Source organism: Epinephelus fuscoguttatus, linkage group LG6, assembly GCF_011397635.1.
Source record: "Epinephelus fuscoguttatus linkage group LG6, E.fuscoguttatus.final_Chr_v1".
Classification (NCBI taxonomy): domain Eukaryota; kingdom Metazoa; phylum Chordata; class Actinopteri; order Perciformes; family Serranidae; genus Epinephelus; species Epinephelus fuscoguttatus.
Genome location: NC_064757.1, coordinates 31,680,791 through 31,702,030, shown reverse-complemented (window position 1 = coordinate 31,702,030; position 21,240 = coordinate 31,680,791). Strand labels below are relative to the sequence as shown.

Below are 21,240 nucleotides of genomic sequence, written 5' to 3'. Positions count from 1 at the left end.
TTCACCCAAGAGAGCGGCGTTCATGTCCCGTAAGATTCTAAAGCCAAACCCTGTTCTTTTTTTCTAAACCCAACCATGTGTGTTTGTTGTTGAAGGAAAAAAAAATTAAATTCAGTGTTTTATCGATGTAGTGTGTTTATTTGAAAGAGACTGTATCTAAATGTTCAATTTCCTGTGAAAATGGAAGTGCATTTTGAAAGAAGACAATGCATATAACAGGCACAACTTGACACGGTGTCCCAGAATGTCAACAACCAACGCACCCAGGGTACCTTGCACATTATACATGGACATGGAAAGTCCATGACCAAGCATGTAAATATGTGACGAAGTCGGAATGAGAATGTGTTGGAGCATACATATATGTCTGCCTTTGTGAAGCTTGTTGGTGCCAAACCTGTTTTGCTTTTTAAAGTGTTATATGAATGAATAAACTTGAAACTTTAACTGGTCCCATCAAATAAATCTTCAGCTTGAAACAGTCCTGGTTATTGAAAAAGAAAATGTGTAACACATCCATACCTGAAGCTAATAAAAGACTTTGCGAGGCTGATAAATAGAAATGCAGTTATTTGTACTGAAAGGGTTAACGTCCCTCTTGTCAGTTCACTTATTGTTTGTTTCGTCATTTGAATGCAGGAGAGAAAATGTAGTGAAAGGACGCATTAAACAGGCAAAGTTGCAGCTGTCGACAGCATCTTTAATTAACCGACATCACAAAGGTCCTACTGTACTGTACAGAATACTGTGGCACTTAAGAGTCAGCATGCTCGTAGATACTGAAGAACCAAGAGAAAGCCTTAATTCAGCATAAGAACACACTTTTAACAGTCCTTTTGTTTCTTCACAGTACTGTACAGACTCTAATCTGACCAGCTAAACATAATCTTCCAAAATACAAATAAAAAAGGGAGAAATATTTTAATAATCTGTGGAGAACTGATACTAAACAGAGATTTCTAAAACAAATATTCAGCTCTGGTCCTACTCCATCACCCAGTGCAGCACAGATGAGACCAATACAAGGTAGGATATATAACTATTAACTATACATATATACATACACACCAGTGGTGCATCAGTTGCAGGTATCTACAGTGCCTTTACGTCAGGCGCATATAATACATAGTCTTAAAATTGTAGTGCAAGCTAATTCCACATCACATATTTGATGACAAACATGCTTTACTTCATTTCTCTTTTTTTTTTTGTTGCGATTTTTATTCTCTAAGTTCACTTCATCCAGTGCTCAGAAAACGCTTGAGGAAAGAGCAGGAGTGTGTGTGTGTGTGTGTCTGTGTTAAAGCTAGTATCCCTAGGAACTCGGGTCAGAGGATTATTGTAAGATTCTGCATTCCTTGTTAATTCTCTTTGTCTGATGATAAAACACTCTTCTGTTTCCTCATTTAGGACACACACAAAAAAATAAAAATAAAATAAAAACGGGCCGATGGGGAATTTTTACCCAGGAAGCTCTTCTCCTCTTCTTCAGTCTGTTGCAGTCTTTTTTTTAATCCAGAGGCAGTTGCAAGATACAGCTAAAGGAGCGCAGCAAGAAATAGAAAAAAAAACCACACAGTTCCTGTGTCCAGTACAGTACCTACATTATATTCCAGGATGAGTTTGAGGGGTTGGTGAGGTGAGGTGGGTGTGCTTTGTGTGTGAGCTGTGTTTCTTTATATCACGTTCTCAAACAGCTGCATGGAGTTCATGATGTTCTCATCCTGGAAAAACAAGAAGAAAAACATCTGTCATCAGAATTCTGAAGTAAACAAAAGTTCAGGTTGAAAATGTTGGATGCATCATGCTTGTGGTTTTATCAAGTGATGATGTAGTTTTCAGTGAAGTCATGACGGACAGTTGATTCAGTATTTGTCCAGCTGTTGTTTACTTATGCCTATTTGTCCAGAAAGATAGGAATACAGCAGATCCGTTTCTTTGTGTCTGCTAACAGTTTTGGTCAACAGGAGGATTTAGACATTGTTTTTTGAATGTGGGATGATTTTGGAATTGACTTCCCTTTACAGGTCAGGTGGATTATGTTATCACTTCTACAGATAATCAACTACACATGCCGGCATAGTGGTGCAGTGGTTAGCATTGTCACCTCACAACAAGAGAGTTCCTGGTTCAAGCTCAGGGTGGGAAACTCTGTATTGAGTTTGAATGTTTTTCCTGTGTCAGCGCAGGTTTTCTCTGGGTACTCTGGCTTCCTCCCACAGTCCAAAGACATGCAGGTTAATTGGTGACTCTAAATTGGCCGTAGGTGTGAATGTGAGTGTGAATAGTTGTCTGTCTCTATGTGTATAAATTAATCAATCAACTAAACATTATGTATTATTATGAGTTTAAGGCTCTGTCTACATGTATACAGGGATTTTTTAAAACTGATCTTTTCCTCTATGTTTTCGCCTCTTGTCCACATGTGAACAAAGTTCTGTCACTAAGCCAGAGATTTTTTAAAAAGCCTTCTAAAGTGCAGATTTTTCAAAACTCCGGTTACTTTGTATCTGTGTGGACGTGTAAAAGAGAGTGTTTGAAAAACAGACGTTAATCTCTTCAAACTGTGCATGCCAATTTTTACGCTGCGTAATGAGTTAAATAAGCATGGAGCCCACACTGTAACTAACTGCACTCCCCGAAGAAATATTATCATATTTTTGGAAAAACAGAGAGTTAGCAGACAGAGGGGTCTACAGTCTGTGTTTGAAGGATATATCCAGGATGTCAAACTGACTCAGCAGCAACAACAGGTTAAAAAGACAAAGATAGTTAGAAGCTAAAGCCGAACTATAGGCTACAGATCACAGTGTAAAAGTGAACCACCACATCACTGCTGATCGCCACAGAAGACAATGAATATAAAGGGAAACTTTGCTGATATTGAACCTGCTGTGTGGCATCGCAGTGTGTGCAGATGAACGCTGTTTGGTTCTGCCTTGATTCCACTGCCAGCACCTGGACCTCCGCTGGCAGGAATCTCCGGAGGGAGTAACACAACATTCATCTGTGCACAATGCGATGACACACAGCTGATTTAACATCTGCAAAGTGTCCCTGCTTCCTTTCACTGGTTCCTGTACAGCAGGGTAGGTCTTTTCAGAGTTTGATTTTGGTTTTGGAACAGGAAAGAAACGTATATCTTTTCCAACCTCTCCAGGTAATGAGTATCATTAATACACGACGTGCCCCAGGCACAAGATTTAACTCCAAATCCACAAAACCAGCCTGAAAATGAAGGAAATCTAAGACGATTGCATTAGAGTCAATGGAGCACAGCTGTGTTATTGTCGAACCATGACTTAGATTTAGGCTACTTAAATGCATTAGCCACCACGAGAAACTCAGATTACATCACACACAGGAGGAGCGTGACGTCATTCTCAGCTCAGGACAACATTACTCCACTTTACATAGCATATATTAGTTTGCTGCAATTGTTAATATTCTAAATATCAAATGGGGCTTCTTTAAAGAGTAGCTACATTCATTCCTTTGGCCCTTTTTCATTGAGGCTTGTTAGAACAGCTGCAAAGTTGCATCAGATTTATTGCCTAATGTTTGAGTTTGGGGTCAATTAAACACACAGATAGATCATCTCTAACACAAACACTTCATGCAGGAGCCAACATAGTTTATGTAATCTCAGTCCTTCCACTACTTATGAAGTCAGGGGGTAAAATGGCCACACAAGTCTAGACACCTTTTATTTTATAATTCCAGTTTCAGGAGTCCAAACGTCTGTTTTCCTCAATGACAATGTTTTCTTTTTCCAATACGTGTCGAGACTTGTGCTCACTACATCAGAGGATAAAGCTTTCAACTGTAGCCCTAAATGTCATTTAACATTTTACAGCTTTTGTAGCTGTAAAAACATGTTATCATGATTCAGCCACAGCCTGGGACAAACTAGTCCTCAATGGACATTTGACATCAGGGTGGACAGCAGTGGTGCCCTGCAGATTCATGGAGGTGAGGTCACCAAACTCAAATAGGCAAATAAAACCAAAATCATGTATCCCTAACCAAAAATGTAAATTGATATTGTGAATTTAGGAACATTCATGGATGTGTCATTTTCTAACAGGCATAAGGTAAAACCTAGTGTGATGACAGGTTCAAAAGACAGATTAATAAAGTTTCAGATAATTAGGGGTAGAAGTTTTAGAGCCTTATTGCTGTGGATTATCATTTATCTAGAATGACAGCATGAACACAAGTGTGTAGGAAAGGTGACAAGGTTGCACCTGACATTCTGACAGTATTTGTGTAACCACACAGTGATTGTGTGAATCAGAGATTGTTTGGAAACAAAGAAGATAACAGTACTTTAAAAAAGCATACTATCATAAGAAGGGGAAGGGTCATGATATGATTCAGGAGGGAGATGGGAGAAGTGACGTATTTCTTAAAAACATGAGTGATGCTTTGCTGTATGTGCAAATGTAGTTAATTTTAAACAGCAGCTGATCAGTGACTTGCTGTCACTGTCACCGAACCCAAGTCTGTTGGTCGTCATTTGTGTGGATGAGTAACTTTAATTCTGTTATTGATGTCTGTGTGTATGTGGAAATCTCACCTTCTGACAGGTCTCAATGAACTCTTCAATGGTCACAACACCATCTCTGTTTTTATCCATTTTCTGAGGAAAAAAGAAACAAAACAGAGAGAAAGGACACATTAAAGCATTTACAGGGAACATTGTGTTGTTTCCAATAAGCAGAGGTGGGAAAAGTACTGAAAAATTCTACTCAAGTAAAAGTATCTTTACTTTGATGAAATTCTACCTAAGTACAAGTAAAGCTACCCATCTAAAAATCTACTCAAGTAAAAGTAAAAAGTAGTTCATTTAAAATGTACTTAAAGTAGAAGTTACTTAGTTACTTCCAACAACTTGATGGGGATCACCCCTATGCAGTGCAAAAATGGTCCAGGGGTCATAAATCCAATCCAAAAACTGGTTATTAGCACATGTGCACACAGGGTTTTCTTTCGTTTCGTTTGTTTCTTCGTTCATTTCAACTGCTGCGTCTGCTTGTGCTGCTGCCATAGCACTCCTACCCTCCTCCATCTCTCTCTCCATTAACTCGCTGGCACCGGCCGCTTGTTCTGGGTCAATTCCACGCAAGATTTCCGAGATTCACCCTTTCGGTTTCCATTTAGCCAGAAACATTTTCTTTTTTTTTTTACTCAGTAACAGATGTGATCTCCAATGTAGCGAAGTACAATACTTGGCTGGCTGCAGCCCGAGATCCTTTCCATGAATATTACAAACAGGATTGGTGACAAGGGACAACCCAGTGTACTTGTGTATGTTTGATCTGAGTGCATTCAGAACCTGGAAGAACTTGTCCACGTGTTCGGAAGGAGCTTCATCTCGCACACAGGGGTAGGTGTACCTCCCCATCATGTCGTAGATTGACTTCATGATCGCCAGCATCTCCTGAAAAGAATAAGACAGAGACAATGTGAAGGAGTTAAAAGGACTTTTCATTCTTTTACATTTACAAAGCTCGTAGCTTCATCTTTCACACTAGCTTCACATTTTACCTGAAAATGCAGAGCATAAATCAAACATTTTCTCACCCAGATTTTAGAAAAGCCAGAATAAAAAGATAAGATGCCACAGAAATTCAGACCACACCTGGGTATGATTCCCCAGGTTTTGTCCAAATATCTGTGATGTCACATACCTCTTTGGTGATGTAGCCATCCTTATTAATGTCGTAGAGGTTGAAGGCCCAGTTGAGCTTCTCAGTGACCGAACCTCTTAGCAACACAGACAGGCCGATGACAAAGTCCTCAAAGCGGATTGAACCATTTCTGTCGATGTCAAATGCGTTGAACAGGAAGTGAGCGTAGGTGGTGGCATCTATGGACAAAAGGAGTATGTTAACAGAGTTAGTGTGCCATATCTACTTTTTTCTCAGGATTGGCACATTGGTCCTGGAAATAAAGCCCTTCATAATCCAGTAGAGGAAGTAAATTTACTCAAGTATCGTACATAAAAATAATTTTGAGGTACTTGAGTATCACTTGAGTATTTCCATGTCATGCTACTTTGTCTTTACTCCACCACATTTCAGAGGGAAATATTGTACATTTCGGTCCAGTACATGTATTTCACAGCTGTCATTACTCTTTAATGTCACTAAGAGTTTTTAATACAAATTGTATTTCTCATAATACTTGTGCAGCAGCATGTTTTATACTCTTTGTTTAAATATAAAGTTCAGTTTCAGACAGGTTCACATTTGAATCAAAAACAGGTTGAAAAACTCATTTGCTCACTTGTTTAACAAAAATTAGGTTTTTAGGTCTCAATTATAGTCAGAGTTGTATTTTTGGAGCTTTAAGATTGAACTGCCCAGCTGAGCATAAAATAGTTAAAGTGGATACAGACAACGTCTTTCCCTCTGGCGTTTTCAAGTGATTTTACTGTTGTTATTGTTTCTGTTGTCGCAAAGCAACCCGGATCACTTTCTGCTTTCCTCAGAGCCTTACAACCACCAGCAACACAGAACACATTGCATTTTGTTTTCCACAGTTACTTTGGTTGTTCCTCTGTTCAGCATTTCCACAACTGGGGATAATAACTGCAAAGAACACTGATCCTCTTTGGTTACTGGGGATAGCTACCAATGGCTACCGCAGAAAACAAAAGCTCTGTCGTCTTCCTGTTTTGATTGCACAATGGTTGATGCACTTCCTTTGTGCTGCAAATAGAGCCTTTATTTTCATGGAATTGCAAATTAAAAGTGAGACTTATGGGGAATGTAACTGATGGTGTCATTATTCTATAGCCATTACGTTGTGCAATCAACGTTAGCATAATAAAAATATGTTAAAGAAAAAAACTTGTCTATTTCCACTTTAAAACTTGTGCCACATTGATCAGCTACAAGAGGAAATTTCTACTTTCACATTAATGCATCAGTAACATTAATCCAGTAATATGATCTATATCTGAAAGCACAGTGAAAGGGGTTATATTACAATAGCTTTACTTTTGATGCTCTGAGTAAATTTGCTAAAAATACTTTTACATAAGATTATGAGAGCAGGGCTTTTACCTGTTAAAGAGTATTTTGACATTGATGTATTATTACATTAACTTGTGTAAAGGATTTTTAAACTTCTTCCATGACTCTCATGATCTAACATATATTTGACATATCAGTCCAATCATTTTGTTCAGTAAATCTTGCAAGAAAATGATTAAATATAAATCTGGGACATGGAAAATCAAAGACCCCCTCCAAAGGTTGCAGCCCCACTCAACAAGTCCTCCAACCCATACAACCACATAGGACATTTGTTCTTTGTTCCCACCCTATAGTGTGACCCATAGAAGTGCTTCCTAAATTAATGCCCCTACTGCTGGATGACAGAAGAGCTCATACACGACTGTTGATAGTTGCAGTTTTTAACATGTGGTTTACATTATGAAATGGTCACAGATGCAGCAAAACTATGTGGTTAGATTTAGGCCCAGTTCAGACCAAAGATCCAGGACATGACGTGTTGAAACGTGCAAATTCTGAAAAACCTGCAGGTTCACACCAATGCAAGTAGATGAGACAGTGTACCATCTCTATGCAACAACTCTCTGTACGTCTGTTCTGATTTCCAGTTTTTCCAGCTGATTTTGTGGCTTAATATAATTTGTGGCTTCTTAAAATATTAATAAGGATATTGATAGGGAGATACTGGCTACAGTTATTCATAATAAATATGTCACAATGATATAAATAACCATTGGTCTGAACTGGGCTTTAGCAACAAAACCCCTTGCTTAGCCTTAGAAAAAAGATCATGGTTCATCTTAGAATAAGAGCATTTGTTACTAAGGCAAACGTTGATGTCATATCTCACATCACATATGTCACGTAAGACATTACATACTAAAACATACTACATTAGATTGTTAGAATAAGTAAATGTTGACTTCTGGTTTCACAGTGGACAGAAACGTCGGCCTCCTGGAGGAAAGTCCTGTGTTTGACTTCCTCCTTTGCTCCCCTCATAATTATTATGGCCACTGGAGGTTATCATAATAAAAAATGGGTCAGAATGCTGCTTTTACGAAAGACCTATGTGGTTGTATTTTGTAGAGGAACAGTCTTTTCTGACATCACCCCCTCCCCTAATAATTTCAATACAGTTCCTAACAAGAGAGGACAAGAAAGGACAGATTGTTTTAACGTCTAACCTCCTTGGGGAAAGAACTGAGAATAGATGGTCTTGAAAGTCTCTTCATCAACCAGCCCACTGGGACATTCCTGCTCAAGAGAGGAAGACAAAAAAACCCCGATATATAGAGAACAATTCAAGTCTATATAAAGCATAGGAAAGCTGGTAAAGCAATGACGGACGTACGTTCTTGAAGCCTCGATAGAGGGACTGAAGCTCCTTCCTGGTGAACTTGGTCTGAGCCTGCAGCTGGTCCAGACCCTCCGGCTGGTGACGCACCGTCGACAGCTCCAAGTCACTGTCACTGCTGTCTGTGGGAGAAAGAGACAGACAGAAAAAGGGGATGGAGAGACAGACAGAAATAGATGTAGAGGGGGGAAAGATGAAGAGAGAAAGAGGGAGGATGGGGCAGACATTGAGTGTGTGGATGCATGTCAGCATTCGGGGAAGGGGTGGGATTAATCATTCAACAGGGAGGCATTTGTTACAGAGCAGGTGGGGAGAACGTGCGAGTTTAAGAGAGAGATTTAGTAAAAAAAACTGTAGAGGAGTAAAACTCAGGCAAAAGAGGGAGTAAAAAAGAAGAGGAGGTACTTTCTTTGTGGCGGAAATGTCACCAAACATTTTGATGTATTGGCTTTGAAAATAAAAACACTGCAGAAAATCAGAATTTGAGAAATTCAATTTCCTCACAGAGTAAATGACATTATGGTTATCAGTTCACACACACTAAGAGAAAGCACTGCATGGCTGGGACAAAGAAAACCAAAAAATAAAACAAAGGGAGGGAAGTTTTCTCAAAGTTTTCTACCGTTACTATACTTACCATCTTTACACAGAGAGAACAGAGGACGAGGGGTGTTGACACCAAGATGTAGTGAGAGAGAATAAATGGAGAACGGTGAGAGAGTGATAGTAAGAGGAAGAAAAAACAAAACAAAGAAAACAAGTCAGATCGGACACGCAGAGGTTCATACGCTATGCGGTCCAGAGAAAAAGGCTCAAGTTATAGTCATGACAAAACGTCCAGCAGAGCAGTGAGATATAATACTTCACTAAAAACATAAACCAAAACCACAGCGGAGCGACCTGACACTTGTGTGTAATATTGGATTATTACTTTAGTGTTTATTTAAAACAATGAGACAACACAGTTCAGTGAGAAGGAGACAGCAGGAGACGACCTCTGACCTCTGTCACCACATGAACACCCCATTGATAAAATGTGTAAAATCAAAAGTAGGTCTCCAAAGTTGTTTTAATCCAAATTATAATTTGATCTCAGATGTAATAAGTGATGACACGGAGCATTAAAGTTCATATGTGACCTTGGAAACAGCAGTTTAAAAATCGTATCTAAATTCAAGGTCCACTAACTAGCCTTTTTCAGAGCTTTCACCCACATCAGTGAATGAAGCGGGTCATGTTTGAAAATTCTTCATTCATTTATTTTCCATAACCGCTTATCCCATGACCCCTAATGGACAACCATCCATACTCACATTCACACCTACGGGCAATTTAGAGTCACCAGTTAACCTGCATGTCTTTGGACTGTGGGAGGAAGCCAGAGTACCCAGAGAAAACCATGCTGACACAAGGAGAACATGTACGGAAGGGCTCCCCTGGGGTTTGTTTTCCGTGTCAACTTCCAAATGAGGCCTGGGAAACTCGTATATCAGACATAATTCAACAAATATGGACGTCCAACATCAGCCAAAGACCACAGTTCAATGAAATTAAACCTAGATTTAATTGATATGGTTATATATTGGCGGTGCAGTGTTTTACTCTGTATTCACAAAACTGTCTTGATGATGAAAACACTCACAAGTCATTAGTCACAGCAGTGTCCTGAACGCATGGCAAAGCGACAGCGATGAGCTAGCCAGGGGGTACACCAACACATTTTCACTCTGATCTCGTAACATCAACGTTTGGTCATGGACTTTCCATGCCCAGATTTAACGTGAAAGGTACCCTGGCTGCATTGGTTGGTGACGTTCTGGGATGCCTTGTCAAGTTCTGCCTGTTACATGCAGCCTCTCTTCTTTCAAAATACACTCTGGTTTTCACAGGAAATTTACAGTTTACATACAGTGTCTTTCAAAATAAGTGCAGTAGTACATCAGTACAACACCGGGAATGACATTTGTGTTTAGTGACGTGGTTAGGTTTAGGAAAAAACGACAGGGTTTGGCTTTAGAATCTTACAGGATGCGAACACCGCTCTCCCAGGTGAAAGTCAGTGTTTGTTGGACCCATCCATCACCCCTTCCACCCACGCTACTCAGACTTTTGCCACCTGAACTTTCGTTCTTGTCCCGCTGCGTTTCCCCCTGACACCACCGAGCACCTTTAAACTATAATGGCAACTGGCTGCGTATCATACCGACATAAAAAGACGGCTTATTTCATTAGTGTCTGACACCACAAGTCACTATCCAAGCACTGAATTTCAATGACTTCGGAGTGAGACCAGGTTGGATACATGCATGCATCAACATGCAAGCATAGCCGAACCAGTTTACTACAACAAACAACAGAGAAGCTTGGATTACAGCACACTCAGAGGGAGCGTGACTTCATGCTCTGCTCAGTACGCCAATACACTACGATATCTTTAGCAAATAGTAGTTTGCTGCTATATTAATGCTCTAAACGTCATTTAGACCCTTTAAGTTATGAATCACAGCTCCTGGTGCTGTAAATATTCAAGACAGCATCAAACATGTATTCATGCCCGGCTGAAAATAGTCCCCAACAAACACACTATTTACTCCTGGTTGACTGACATTTGCTAAAAACTACTGTGCCCAGCTGTTTTTAAATTACAGAGCTTTTTTTCTTTTATAAAATGCAAATAAATACTGTATTTACGACCAATTTTTGAACATTTACATCAAGATTTACATTCTCAGAACTGAGATCTACAGGCCAACAGGGAAAAAGTCAAGAAGTAAGAAAAGGGTTTTCATGGGATTTGATGACAATAACAAATATTACCAGCGATATTCTTTAAAGTAAAATCAGCTTTTACATAACTTTTGAGACGATCCAGAAATGTCTTTATTTACATCCTTAGTACGTCACAATTAGGCCTGACTCTCCTGACATGAACTATTAAGAGATGTGCATCCAACAATATTCACAAATATGGTTTCTAAGTGGATAAAACTTTTTTTGTCTAAACTTCAGCCTCCCTGCTCCATGCTCTCCTCCTCTTCCTCATAGCCCCTCTCCCAAGTTGTCTCACCGGTCTCAGTGATGTCGATGAGGCCCAGCAGGTGCATCAGTTTGAGGAACATAATCACCAGGCAGACGATGCCGACAGTCTGGAGTCCCTCTGTCTCCCACCTCACACTCATCTTCCCCTCTTCTTCTACCTTCCCCTCCACGGTCCTTCTGTCTTTTTCTCCTTTACAACATAACTGAACTTTCTACGCACCCTTTCTTTCTATCCATCTGTCTCTTTCCGTCTTGCTCTCTCTGCTCTTCTTCTCTTTCCCTCGTCTCTGAAACAGTGTCACTCACTCATCGCTCTTTTTCTGTCACATTTTTTTCCTGCAGTTTCTGTTACTCCATTTAGCTCTTTCCCGTCTGCCTTTTTAATTGACTGCCGTTTTGTCCCCCCGTGTTTTCTCCTGCTCTAATGGATCTTTCAGGATATTCTCCACAACTAAGCGCAGGGTCTGATGGTCCAACTCTTTTATTAAGGCCAAGTGAATCAGATTACTGCTGTAAAAATACCTCTAAAGAGAGAGAGATAAAAAAAATCCCTCCAAAAAATCTGGACTACCACATTAATCCATGGGAAATCCACTCAGATAGAGAGGAAACGCAGATGCTCTCACATCACATGTCGGTTTTTTTGGCACAAGCATACAGTTGGTTTGGGATTCCTCCAATGAATGTTATTCCTCTAGTTGGTGACAAAACTCTTGTCAAATAAAAACCGACATCCACATCCTCCACTGACTGGATAACTGATGCTCTGCAGTTTCCTCCTCTCTTCCCTCCCTCCATCTCATGTCTTATTTCTGCTAATTAACCTGCGAACCCCAGAGGACCTCGAGAAAAAGTTGCATGTCTACCTTCTCCAATCAAAATAGCAAAAAAAGACAGCAAGTTGCATAATACCAAAGATTTAAATGAACAAAACTAACAAAAGTTTTATTTATTTTTTTCTAAATGTGACACTCAAAACTATTTGCCTTTAAGGAAACAGAGACGGTGATGAGGAAAGGTCAACAGGTGTCCTCAATCTCATTTTCCCAGTCAGCTCTGTGATCCACTTTCTAATTGTTCTCCTGTCTCTCCTGGGGTCTGTAACACAGATTTAATACTGTGTCACACACACACACACACACATACACACACACACACACACATACACACACACACATACTCATGTAATAAATGCTCCCTCTAGTGGAGACCAATGAAACAACATCAGCCACAGCAGACAGGTACCTTCAACCAGACCCAGAAAAAATGTTTATTTCTCTCTCTGTTCTCAGCTGAGTTCTTTTACTCCGAGCACACGATGTCCTGTGCGTGAAGTATTTCTCAAATTGTAACAATGACAAATAAAATACTGATGAACTGTGATATGTTGGTAGGAATGAAGGAAGGAAGAAAAGAAGGAAATAAATGAGGTGAGCAGATGTTTATGTAGGTAGGTAGGAGGAGGCAACCTGTGAGCTCTGGTGAATTCCATGCCCAAAAGGTTTAAGGCAGTGCTAGATAATAATGGTTGGCACACAAAATATTGACACTTTAGACACAGTTTGGACATGTTCACTGTGGGGTGTACTCACTTATGTTGCCAGCTGTTTGGATGTTGATGGCTGTGTTTTGAGTAATTTTCAGAGGAAGGTAAATCTATACTACTATACAAGCTGTACACTGACTACTTTAAGTTATATCAAAGTGTCATTTCTATAGTGTTGTCCCATGACAAGATATAATGAAATATTTCCAAAAATGGGAGGGGTGTACTCACTTATGTGAGATACTGTATTTACTTATAAACAGAAGTCGGAAACGGAAATTCGCCTCCTCCGCCCAAATCAAACCGGAATGCCAAAAAATCGGGGGTCTGCCCCCAGAGGCTGTATCGCCGTCTGCCGGAATCCAGACGCTGAATACAGTCGATGGGTTCCGAGAATGGAGTAAACTTACCTCACTGCTAAAAAATAACACATCATTATCAGATGAGGACATCACCAAAGTTTGTCAGGGGATTTGATCTGTTCTCTGCATGCAATACAGGGCCAATGAGGACAGCATACTCAAGAGCTCAGACTTTCAAAAAAAAAGTTCAACTATGTGGAGCCTAAGGAAATGTTTTTAGGAAGAGATTAGAACAGAACAGATAGGTTTGCCTACTATGTGTCTGTGAGGGAGACTTGGAAATGTTTGTTAGAGTCTGACCTGTGGCAGAAATCAGGAGAACGCTCGGCTGAGTCTCCTTCAGATGTTCTAAGTGACATTAGTGATAGTCAGATATTCAAATCCAATGATTTTTGGTCAGAATCCATCATGTCTCAAGCTAGTACTGTACCAAGATGCATTTGAAGCTAATAACCCTTTAGGCTCTGCAAAGACGAGACATAAGGTATTAGCTGTCTATGCATCTGTTGCTAACTTGCCACTTCATGTACAGTCAGACACAGACCACATGTCACTTGTTTTACTGTGCAGAGAGAAAGATTTCAAAGCATTTGGGCATGCTAAGGTGTTCTCTGAATTACTAGCACACTTGAAGGAATTGGAGGAGAATGAGATTGTAATATCAGATGAAACAGTAGTCAAAGGAACCTACTGTTACATTGCTGGAGATAACTTGGGCTCGCATTGCATCGGTGGCTTCTCTGAAAATTTCAGTCGCTCACAATATTTCTGCAGATACTGCCTAATAACCCAATCTGAATTTCAGGGTGAGGATCCAAATCTGTGTGGACCAGAGCATACCATTGAGAGATATGATTCAGCTGTCGATCGCCTCCAGACTGAAGATAAACCGGATGTGGAAAGAGTAAAGTTCCAGTCAGTATTAAACTCTTTGAAATACTTTAATGTCTGTCAGCCAGGTTTGCCACCTTGCCTAGGACATGACATCTTCGAAGGTGTTTTGTCTTATGATGTAGCACTGTATCTTAAGTATTTCATAAAGAAAAAGGCATGGTTCACTTACTCCACTCTGAATTGGCGCATTAAACAGTTATCGGGCCTTTTCAATATTTGATCACCAATTAATAAATATTTTTTTCTTAGTGATTTTGTTAACTATCTGAAAATAGATATTTTATTCTTTATGGAGACTTGGCTTGCTTTGTCCACCTAGTTTCATCTTTGAGTGCCTTGAGGTCCACAGGCTGTGGTGAGGGCATTGCAGGTGGTTCTAAGAACCACCTCGGTTCTGTATGTTTTACTACTGAATTTTTAATTAGATTTCAACATTTGTGTCAATAATCCCTCTAACTCCTTAGTTGTACATTTTTTAACTCTACAATATCATTTCACCTTCTCCTCAGCATGGTGCAGCTGGAGAATGCAAGGTAGCCAACTTTGCAAGAATGGGACATGGCCAGCACACTCATTCGTCGTCAGCGTTATCAACACTCAGCTTCAGTGAGTACATTTAAATTGATATGCTGCCATTAAATGTGTCTGCTACCTTGTTATGTGGAGTTCCTAAATGATAAATCATTGGACCTATCTTTTGGCCACTTGCCAAACTATTCCAACAGTATTATCATTGATATGGTGAAAAAACACAGCTAGAAGTTCCACTATATTTCATGATTGTTTAGCTTGTTTCACTGATTGGATGTCAAATCCAAAGGTGACTGTGTGTTTTTGGCTGCAGCCCCCACAGTTTCTCCCTCAATCTCTCTCCATCTATTAGATCTGCTAAATCTGTTAACTGCTTTAAGCACCTCCTGAAATCATATTTATAGGTTGGCCTTTTTATGGTTTTTTAAAAACCATTTTAGTGTTTTTTTTGTTTGATTGTTTGCTCTAACTTCTTTAAAGGGCCACTGTGTAAAATGGGTTGAAAACCGTTGAAAACAGTGACATCAGTGGTCAAATTCTAGATTGCAGGGCTCACTCGCTCACCCTTCCCGTCGGGTAAATGACGGTGGCCTCATAGGGACAAAAAGCCTTGCACAGACATGAGTTTTTCAGGAGTAGATCTATCTAGTGACGAGGTGAATGTTTATTTAGAAATCTAAGCCATGTTACGATATTGTAATGAATCCCTCATGAGCAGGAGACCAGAGGAGCATTCGGGAAAAAGGCCAGTTTATTTGAGCACTCCAAAAACTCCGGTAACACTCCAGGGGGTAAAAGACTCCGTCCCAAACTCTGACTCTTCTAGTGTAACAGACACACTCCATACACACATTCTCGTTTACGATACCCAGCGGGACCCCCTCCCCTCTCTGCTCCACCAATCTCCAGCCCGCACACTGACTGACTGCGTAGCCTGTAAACAGTGCTCAGCTGTTTATTTAGCCTAGCAATATCTCCGGACTATAGTAGCTGCAATGGACGACTTTGAATGCGATTTTGAAGAGTTTCTTGTAGCGGACACAGACCCAGAGCCATACCTGTTTGAGCCGGAGCATACAGATGAGGAACTTACTTGGATACTGAGCGGGCGAGAAGAGAGGCTGAATCCTCCGCTCCCATTTTGCTGCACAGAATGGGATTCAGTGCTCCCATCGTTGGGGAGATATATCGTCAGGAGGAAAAGCGCCACAGAGAGTGCATCACAAGGAGTGAAGCTGACGTTCGGGTTCACTGTGTGGTCCATTTGCAAACTTTATAACTAAAAAAAAAATTCCACTACTCTCTATCGACAAACTACTAACACTCTGCTGTTTCCTCCTCCTTCTTCCTTCCTTCCGCTGTCTTCGTTGGTTTATTTATACACGCGAAACGCATTCTCTGGCTGGCTGGATTGTCCGCTCGGTCTGCCGTACATACATGGCGGCGCAAGATGGCGACCTCTCTAAAGCAAGGCCCTTGCTATATATATATAAAAAAGCATAATTATAAGGCTACGAAAACCAAATGAATTTTATAGCGATTATACACTTGTATAAACATATTAATGGGGAGAATATTCATCATTCATTACACACTGGCCCTTTAATGTTTTGCATTTTATTTTTTGTTTTTATTGTTTTTTCTTTATTTTTGTTGTGAGAAGCATTTTGCACCTGTTTAAGTGCTATATTATTACTATCATTATTATTATTAATTTTTCTTTGTTTTGTTTTTTTGTCTGGTTGCAGAGATGATCATGCCAGTCCACAGTTAAAACCCGACTGAGAACATTTTCAAGCAGAAATGATGACAACACCTGCTTAAAGTTCCAGTTTCTTGAACATCGCACCATGTCTGCATGATACTCTGTCCCACCTGTCTTCAGTCAAGTCTGGACCCAATGAGTCAGACATCAGTCTTGTCAAGGCTAATGAGAGGTAAGCAGGGGTTTATTTCACTCGAGCAAACAATGCCAAATGCCATACATTCTATTTTTATGAAGCCTCTAGATTTTCAGAAAATTATCAGAAAAGTGATCATTCTACTTTATGTTTATTATTGAGGTCATAGTGGATTGTGCTGGTGTACTGGAGTGCATTACACTGAGCGTTGTCCTTATACTTTTGTCAAATCCATTAACAAACATTGAGGGGGACAAAATATTAGGAACACTTTTCAATAAATTGCACTCTAGTACACCAGAGCTGTTGTATTGGATTGCATTAGTTTGCGTAGGTATACCTAATAAAGTGGCTGTTGACTGTATGTGTTTGACCACTAAGCATTTGTTTCCCCCCTGTCAACTTGCAACATAAATACACAACAATCAGGCAATCAACAGAGCCACAATCACACATCTGTCATTACTTATAATACTGACATTTTTTAAGTATAGGTACTAAAAATGTGGTATTGCATTACTTTTCTGTGCAACCCTATTTGGCTGGTTATTAGTCAGGGTTGTAGCATATGTGATGACTGTCTGATTGCTTGAGTACATCTGTATTTAGATCTGTATTTTGTTGAAAAGTGACCATTTCTACCTTTCACACTGATAGTCCTGATGACCTTCAAAACTATCCCAGAGTGCTGGTTTCTTCTGTGTACGTATCACCTAAGCTCAATTTAACAAAAAAATGCTGAGTTTATCTCTGTGTAGGCATCATGCTCAGGGACTGCATCAATCTAACTTTTGCTTTGTTTCTGTTTTCTGGCTGCAGAGAGGATCATGCCAGTCCACAGTGAACACCTGATGGACAACATATGAGTCTCAAGCGGAGCTGATGACTTGAACACCATGTCTATGTTGAGCGCACTCTTCAGCCAAGTCTGGACTCAATGACTCATTACTCTTGACCAACCCAGGGCAAGTGGCTCATTTTTTCATGATGTTTATTTCTTCCAACATAGATAATCCTTCGTACATATGGACACACTACTTTGTGAGTATGCTGGACAAGGTATTGGATCTGTTTTTCACAGAGAATGTGTAAATGCAAAAAGAGTTTCTTAAAGTTCATGAATTCTAGTCTGTACTTCGGTTTACAATGGGCTTAATTTGTTATTTCCTTTGTAATTTACCATAAGCAGTTGCTGACTGTAAAATCTACATAGGCAAACTGTAATTCCTCAGGTGTTGTACTGTATTTTTTACAGTGAAATTCCGGCAACCACAGCTGCTGGTAATTTACAGTAAAGTTGAACTTTGCAATAAAATACTGTACTATATCATATGGTTTTACCATATTTTAACTGAGATAGACTGTAATTGCATTTACAGTATATCTGGGGGTTTTTTAAGAGTTTACTGTAAACAGGTTTATATTTTTACTGTTATTTTTGCAGCAAATAACCATAAACAGGTTCACAATATATCTGTTTTTTCATAGTAATTTACCGTAAAAAAAAAAACAAAAACATTTCTCTGCCATGAAATTGAAGCTTGCCAAAATTGCACACCGTAATGTCTCATACATTGTGACTGTATTTTCTATGGTGAAATTCTGGCAACCACAGCTGCCGGTATTTTACCCTAAATTATACATAATTTTTTTTACTTTTTTTTTTTTTTTTTTTTTTAACATATTTTTTTATTTTCATACCTACTTATAAGTAGGTAGGAAAGAATGAAGGACGGGAGATAGTAGGGAAGGTTGGGTTGTAGGTAGGTGGGTGGGTAGGTATGATAGAAAGGAAGACGGGGTGGTAGGTGGGTGGCTAACAGGGTAGGTAGGTAGGTAGGTAGTAGGGAAGGTAGGTAGGTGGGTGGGTAGGTAGGTATGATAGATAGAAAGAAAGGAAGGAAGGTAGGTAGGAAGGAAAGTAGGTAGGAAGACAGGTGGTTAAGTAGGTAGGTAGGTATGAAAGAGTGAAGGAAGGTAGGCTGTAGGGGAAGGTGGGTTGGAAGGTAGGTGAGTAATAAAGAAGGATAGGTAGGAAGGAAGTAAAAAGGTTAGGTTGGTAGGTAAGTAGGTAGATGTTGTATTTTTATCTTTACTTGTAAAAGCACTGCGCATTTCACTGAAAAGTCATGCAGAGGAGTTGACAGCACTTCTTCAGCCCAAAGTTTTACCTGCAGGGTTCCTCTCTGGTAAGTATACAACCCCAATAAACTCCACCCATATGGCATGGTGGACTGTATGTTACACCGGGGGCTTCTTCAGGACATCACTGTGATCGAGGATCATAATAAAGTAGATGCATTAATGTCTCCATCACTTGAGTGTTGCAGCTGGTAAAAGTGAGCCCCATTTAAATTACTTTATATACTGCTGAGTTAACCTATGATGATACATCATTAATTGATTTTTGTTTTGTAGTGGAGTAGTAAAGTAGGATAAAATAGAAATACTTGAGTACAACTACATCAAAAATGTACGTGAAATGTTAGTTGCATGTCATGACTCTTTGAATGATCTATCTGGCGACAAACATAGAAACAAGTCACAAATAAAGCTACTCATTTCCTCCTCATCTCTTTACAGTGTATTGATGTCACTCGCCACTAAAATATCCTGCACACATTGCGGAGGAGTAAAAATATCATATATTGGTATCAGAGAGCCTCAGAATACGTCTCTAAAGACAAGGCTACCTCTGGCATCAGATGTCTTCCCAAAATAGGACCAAGTTGGACTGAACCCAAAATCGACATCAGAGCAGAAATGACCCGACTGAAACAACAATCAAAGGCCGGAGGGTTCAATTTAGATCAGATCATTGAGCTGGATTTTAAAACAGGCACACACATGTGGCCAAACATAAGGCCTCTCTCTCACACACACACACCCACACACCCACACACACTATATATAAACAAGCGTTAATTTACAACAGCTGCCACTTCTACACCAAATTTTAGCCTCCCAGGGCAAAAGCTGTGTCCACCACTTTTGCTGACTGGCCAACCGACTGACCGGCAGAGTGAGCTATAGCGCTGCTGGCCACAGATATTAATGCAACAAATAAGCTACCAGACCTGATCGGACTGTTGATGAATAAAGGACGTCCAATGTGCTGCTAAATCTGCAAACACAGCATAAAAGTTTCTCTCCAGACAAAATACTCTGCTTCAGCTTTCATTCTTTTAAATCAGATTCAGAGATGTCTGATAATCACTTTCATGTGGCATTTTAGAACAACATTAAACCACTGTTTTAGTTTCAAAGGGGAATAAATGGTGCTTGGGTAGTAGTCAGGGCAGGGGTGTAAATCTAGACAGTGTAGGCAGTGTGGTTGCACTGGGCCCTGTGAGGTGGAGGACTCATAGAGAATGTGGACCCTCCACCAATGTGTTGGGTGGTGAATGGGCCCTTATGAGTGACTGCCATCTTGGAAATATGGCTGTGTTCAAAGAAGAACTCTCATTAAATTAAAAATAGTGGCATTTGCTATATATGTCCTTGAAAAAGTCAAACCTATCCCCATCTTGTTTATTTTCAATTTTTTTTTTTTTTTTTTTGCCTTTTGTAAAATAGTAACATCTATAACAAAATGATATGCTTATTCTATGACTATAAATAAACTATTCTATAAATCAACTATTAAAATTGTTAAATTAAAATAATAATTTCTTATTTTCTTTGTTATTTTTTGTTTATACAGATATGCAATGATGATTATTGGGTAATCTGTATGTTGATGTTATCCAGTGTCAAGTCTCTGATCATGTGACGAGACAATATGTGCACAGTAGTGTGCACTGGGGTCCATTGTAACTACCTCATGCCACCGAATCAAGGTCTAAGAAGAGTTCAGTTTTATCAAGGAAACTTTAAAAACTGTCAAATGTCCTTCGTATTAAAAAAAGAAATACAAAATGCATTAATCAATTAAAAAATTCCATATTTTTTGGATCAGTTTTACCTTAATACATTGAAGTATAGCATAGTTATTCTCTCTACAAAGGTGTTAAAGGTATAAATGCAATTCTAAATCCCTTTTATTTAATTATTTCTTTCGTAAAAACTCACACTTGAGATACTTAGTCTAAAGAATATCACAATCAACTGAAAGAAATGTGCATATACCGTAAAACTTCAATTAATAACCCACACTATTATTTCTTTAGAACATGGCACTTTTAAATACTTGATTCTGATTGGTCAATCACCAAAATTCTGCGGTGTTTATTTCTTGAGTTATCACTGCTGCTCTGCTGCTTCGTTGCTAGGGATGCCATAGCAACGGCCTTAGACTGAGGAGCATCAAAATCAGTTAACGTTAGTCCACACAGGCCAAATAGGATCTGAGTGGCAAAATGCAGCATTTAACATTTAGGCTGCCGTTGCCATGGATACAGAGTACAGACACCTTTTTTTTGCGAATTTTGAATCAATAAAACGTGCTTTAGTCATTATTTTGTGTCACATCACTGAATGTTTTAGTAGTAAGTCATAACTCCCGACAGGGGAATGGAAACTCTCCGCTGCACGTCAGGGTTCCATTCCCCTGTCGGCACCCTGACACCGGCTCACTATACATTAT

The 21,240-nt window shown here is 39.5% G+C and overlaps 1 protein-coding gene across 4 annotated transcripts in view; it reads right to left on the bottom strand.

Moving 5' to 3' along the window:
- Positions 1-679: 679 nt before the first annotated feature.
- kcnip3b (Kv channel interacting protein 3b, calsenilin) overlaps positions 680-21,240 on the bottom strand; it is an 80,932-nt gene continuing 60,371 nt past the window's right edge. For 2 of the 4 annotated variants that reach the window (XM_049579017.1, XM_049579019.1), the window contains 6 exons: positions 8,380-8,504; positions 8,213-8,282; positions 5,694-5,872; positions 5,339-5,443; positions 4,580-4,642; positions 680-1,724 (listed from right to left, as the gene is read on the bottom strand). In XM_049579017.1, coding sequence (XP_049434974.1) covers positions 1,677-1,724; positions 4,580-4,642; positions 5,339-5,443; positions 5,694-5,872; positions 8,213-8,282; positions 8,380-8,504 — 590 coding nt within the window. In that variant the 3' untranslated portion in view covers positions 680-1,676. Of the gene's footprint in view, positions 1,725-4,579; positions 4,643-5,338; positions 5,444-5,693; positions 5,873-8,212; positions 8,283-8,379; positions 9,023-11,449; positions 20,275-21,240 lie in introns of those variants that run through there. The other 2 variants (XM_049579020.1, XM_049579018.1) reach the window with 2 other exon arrangements.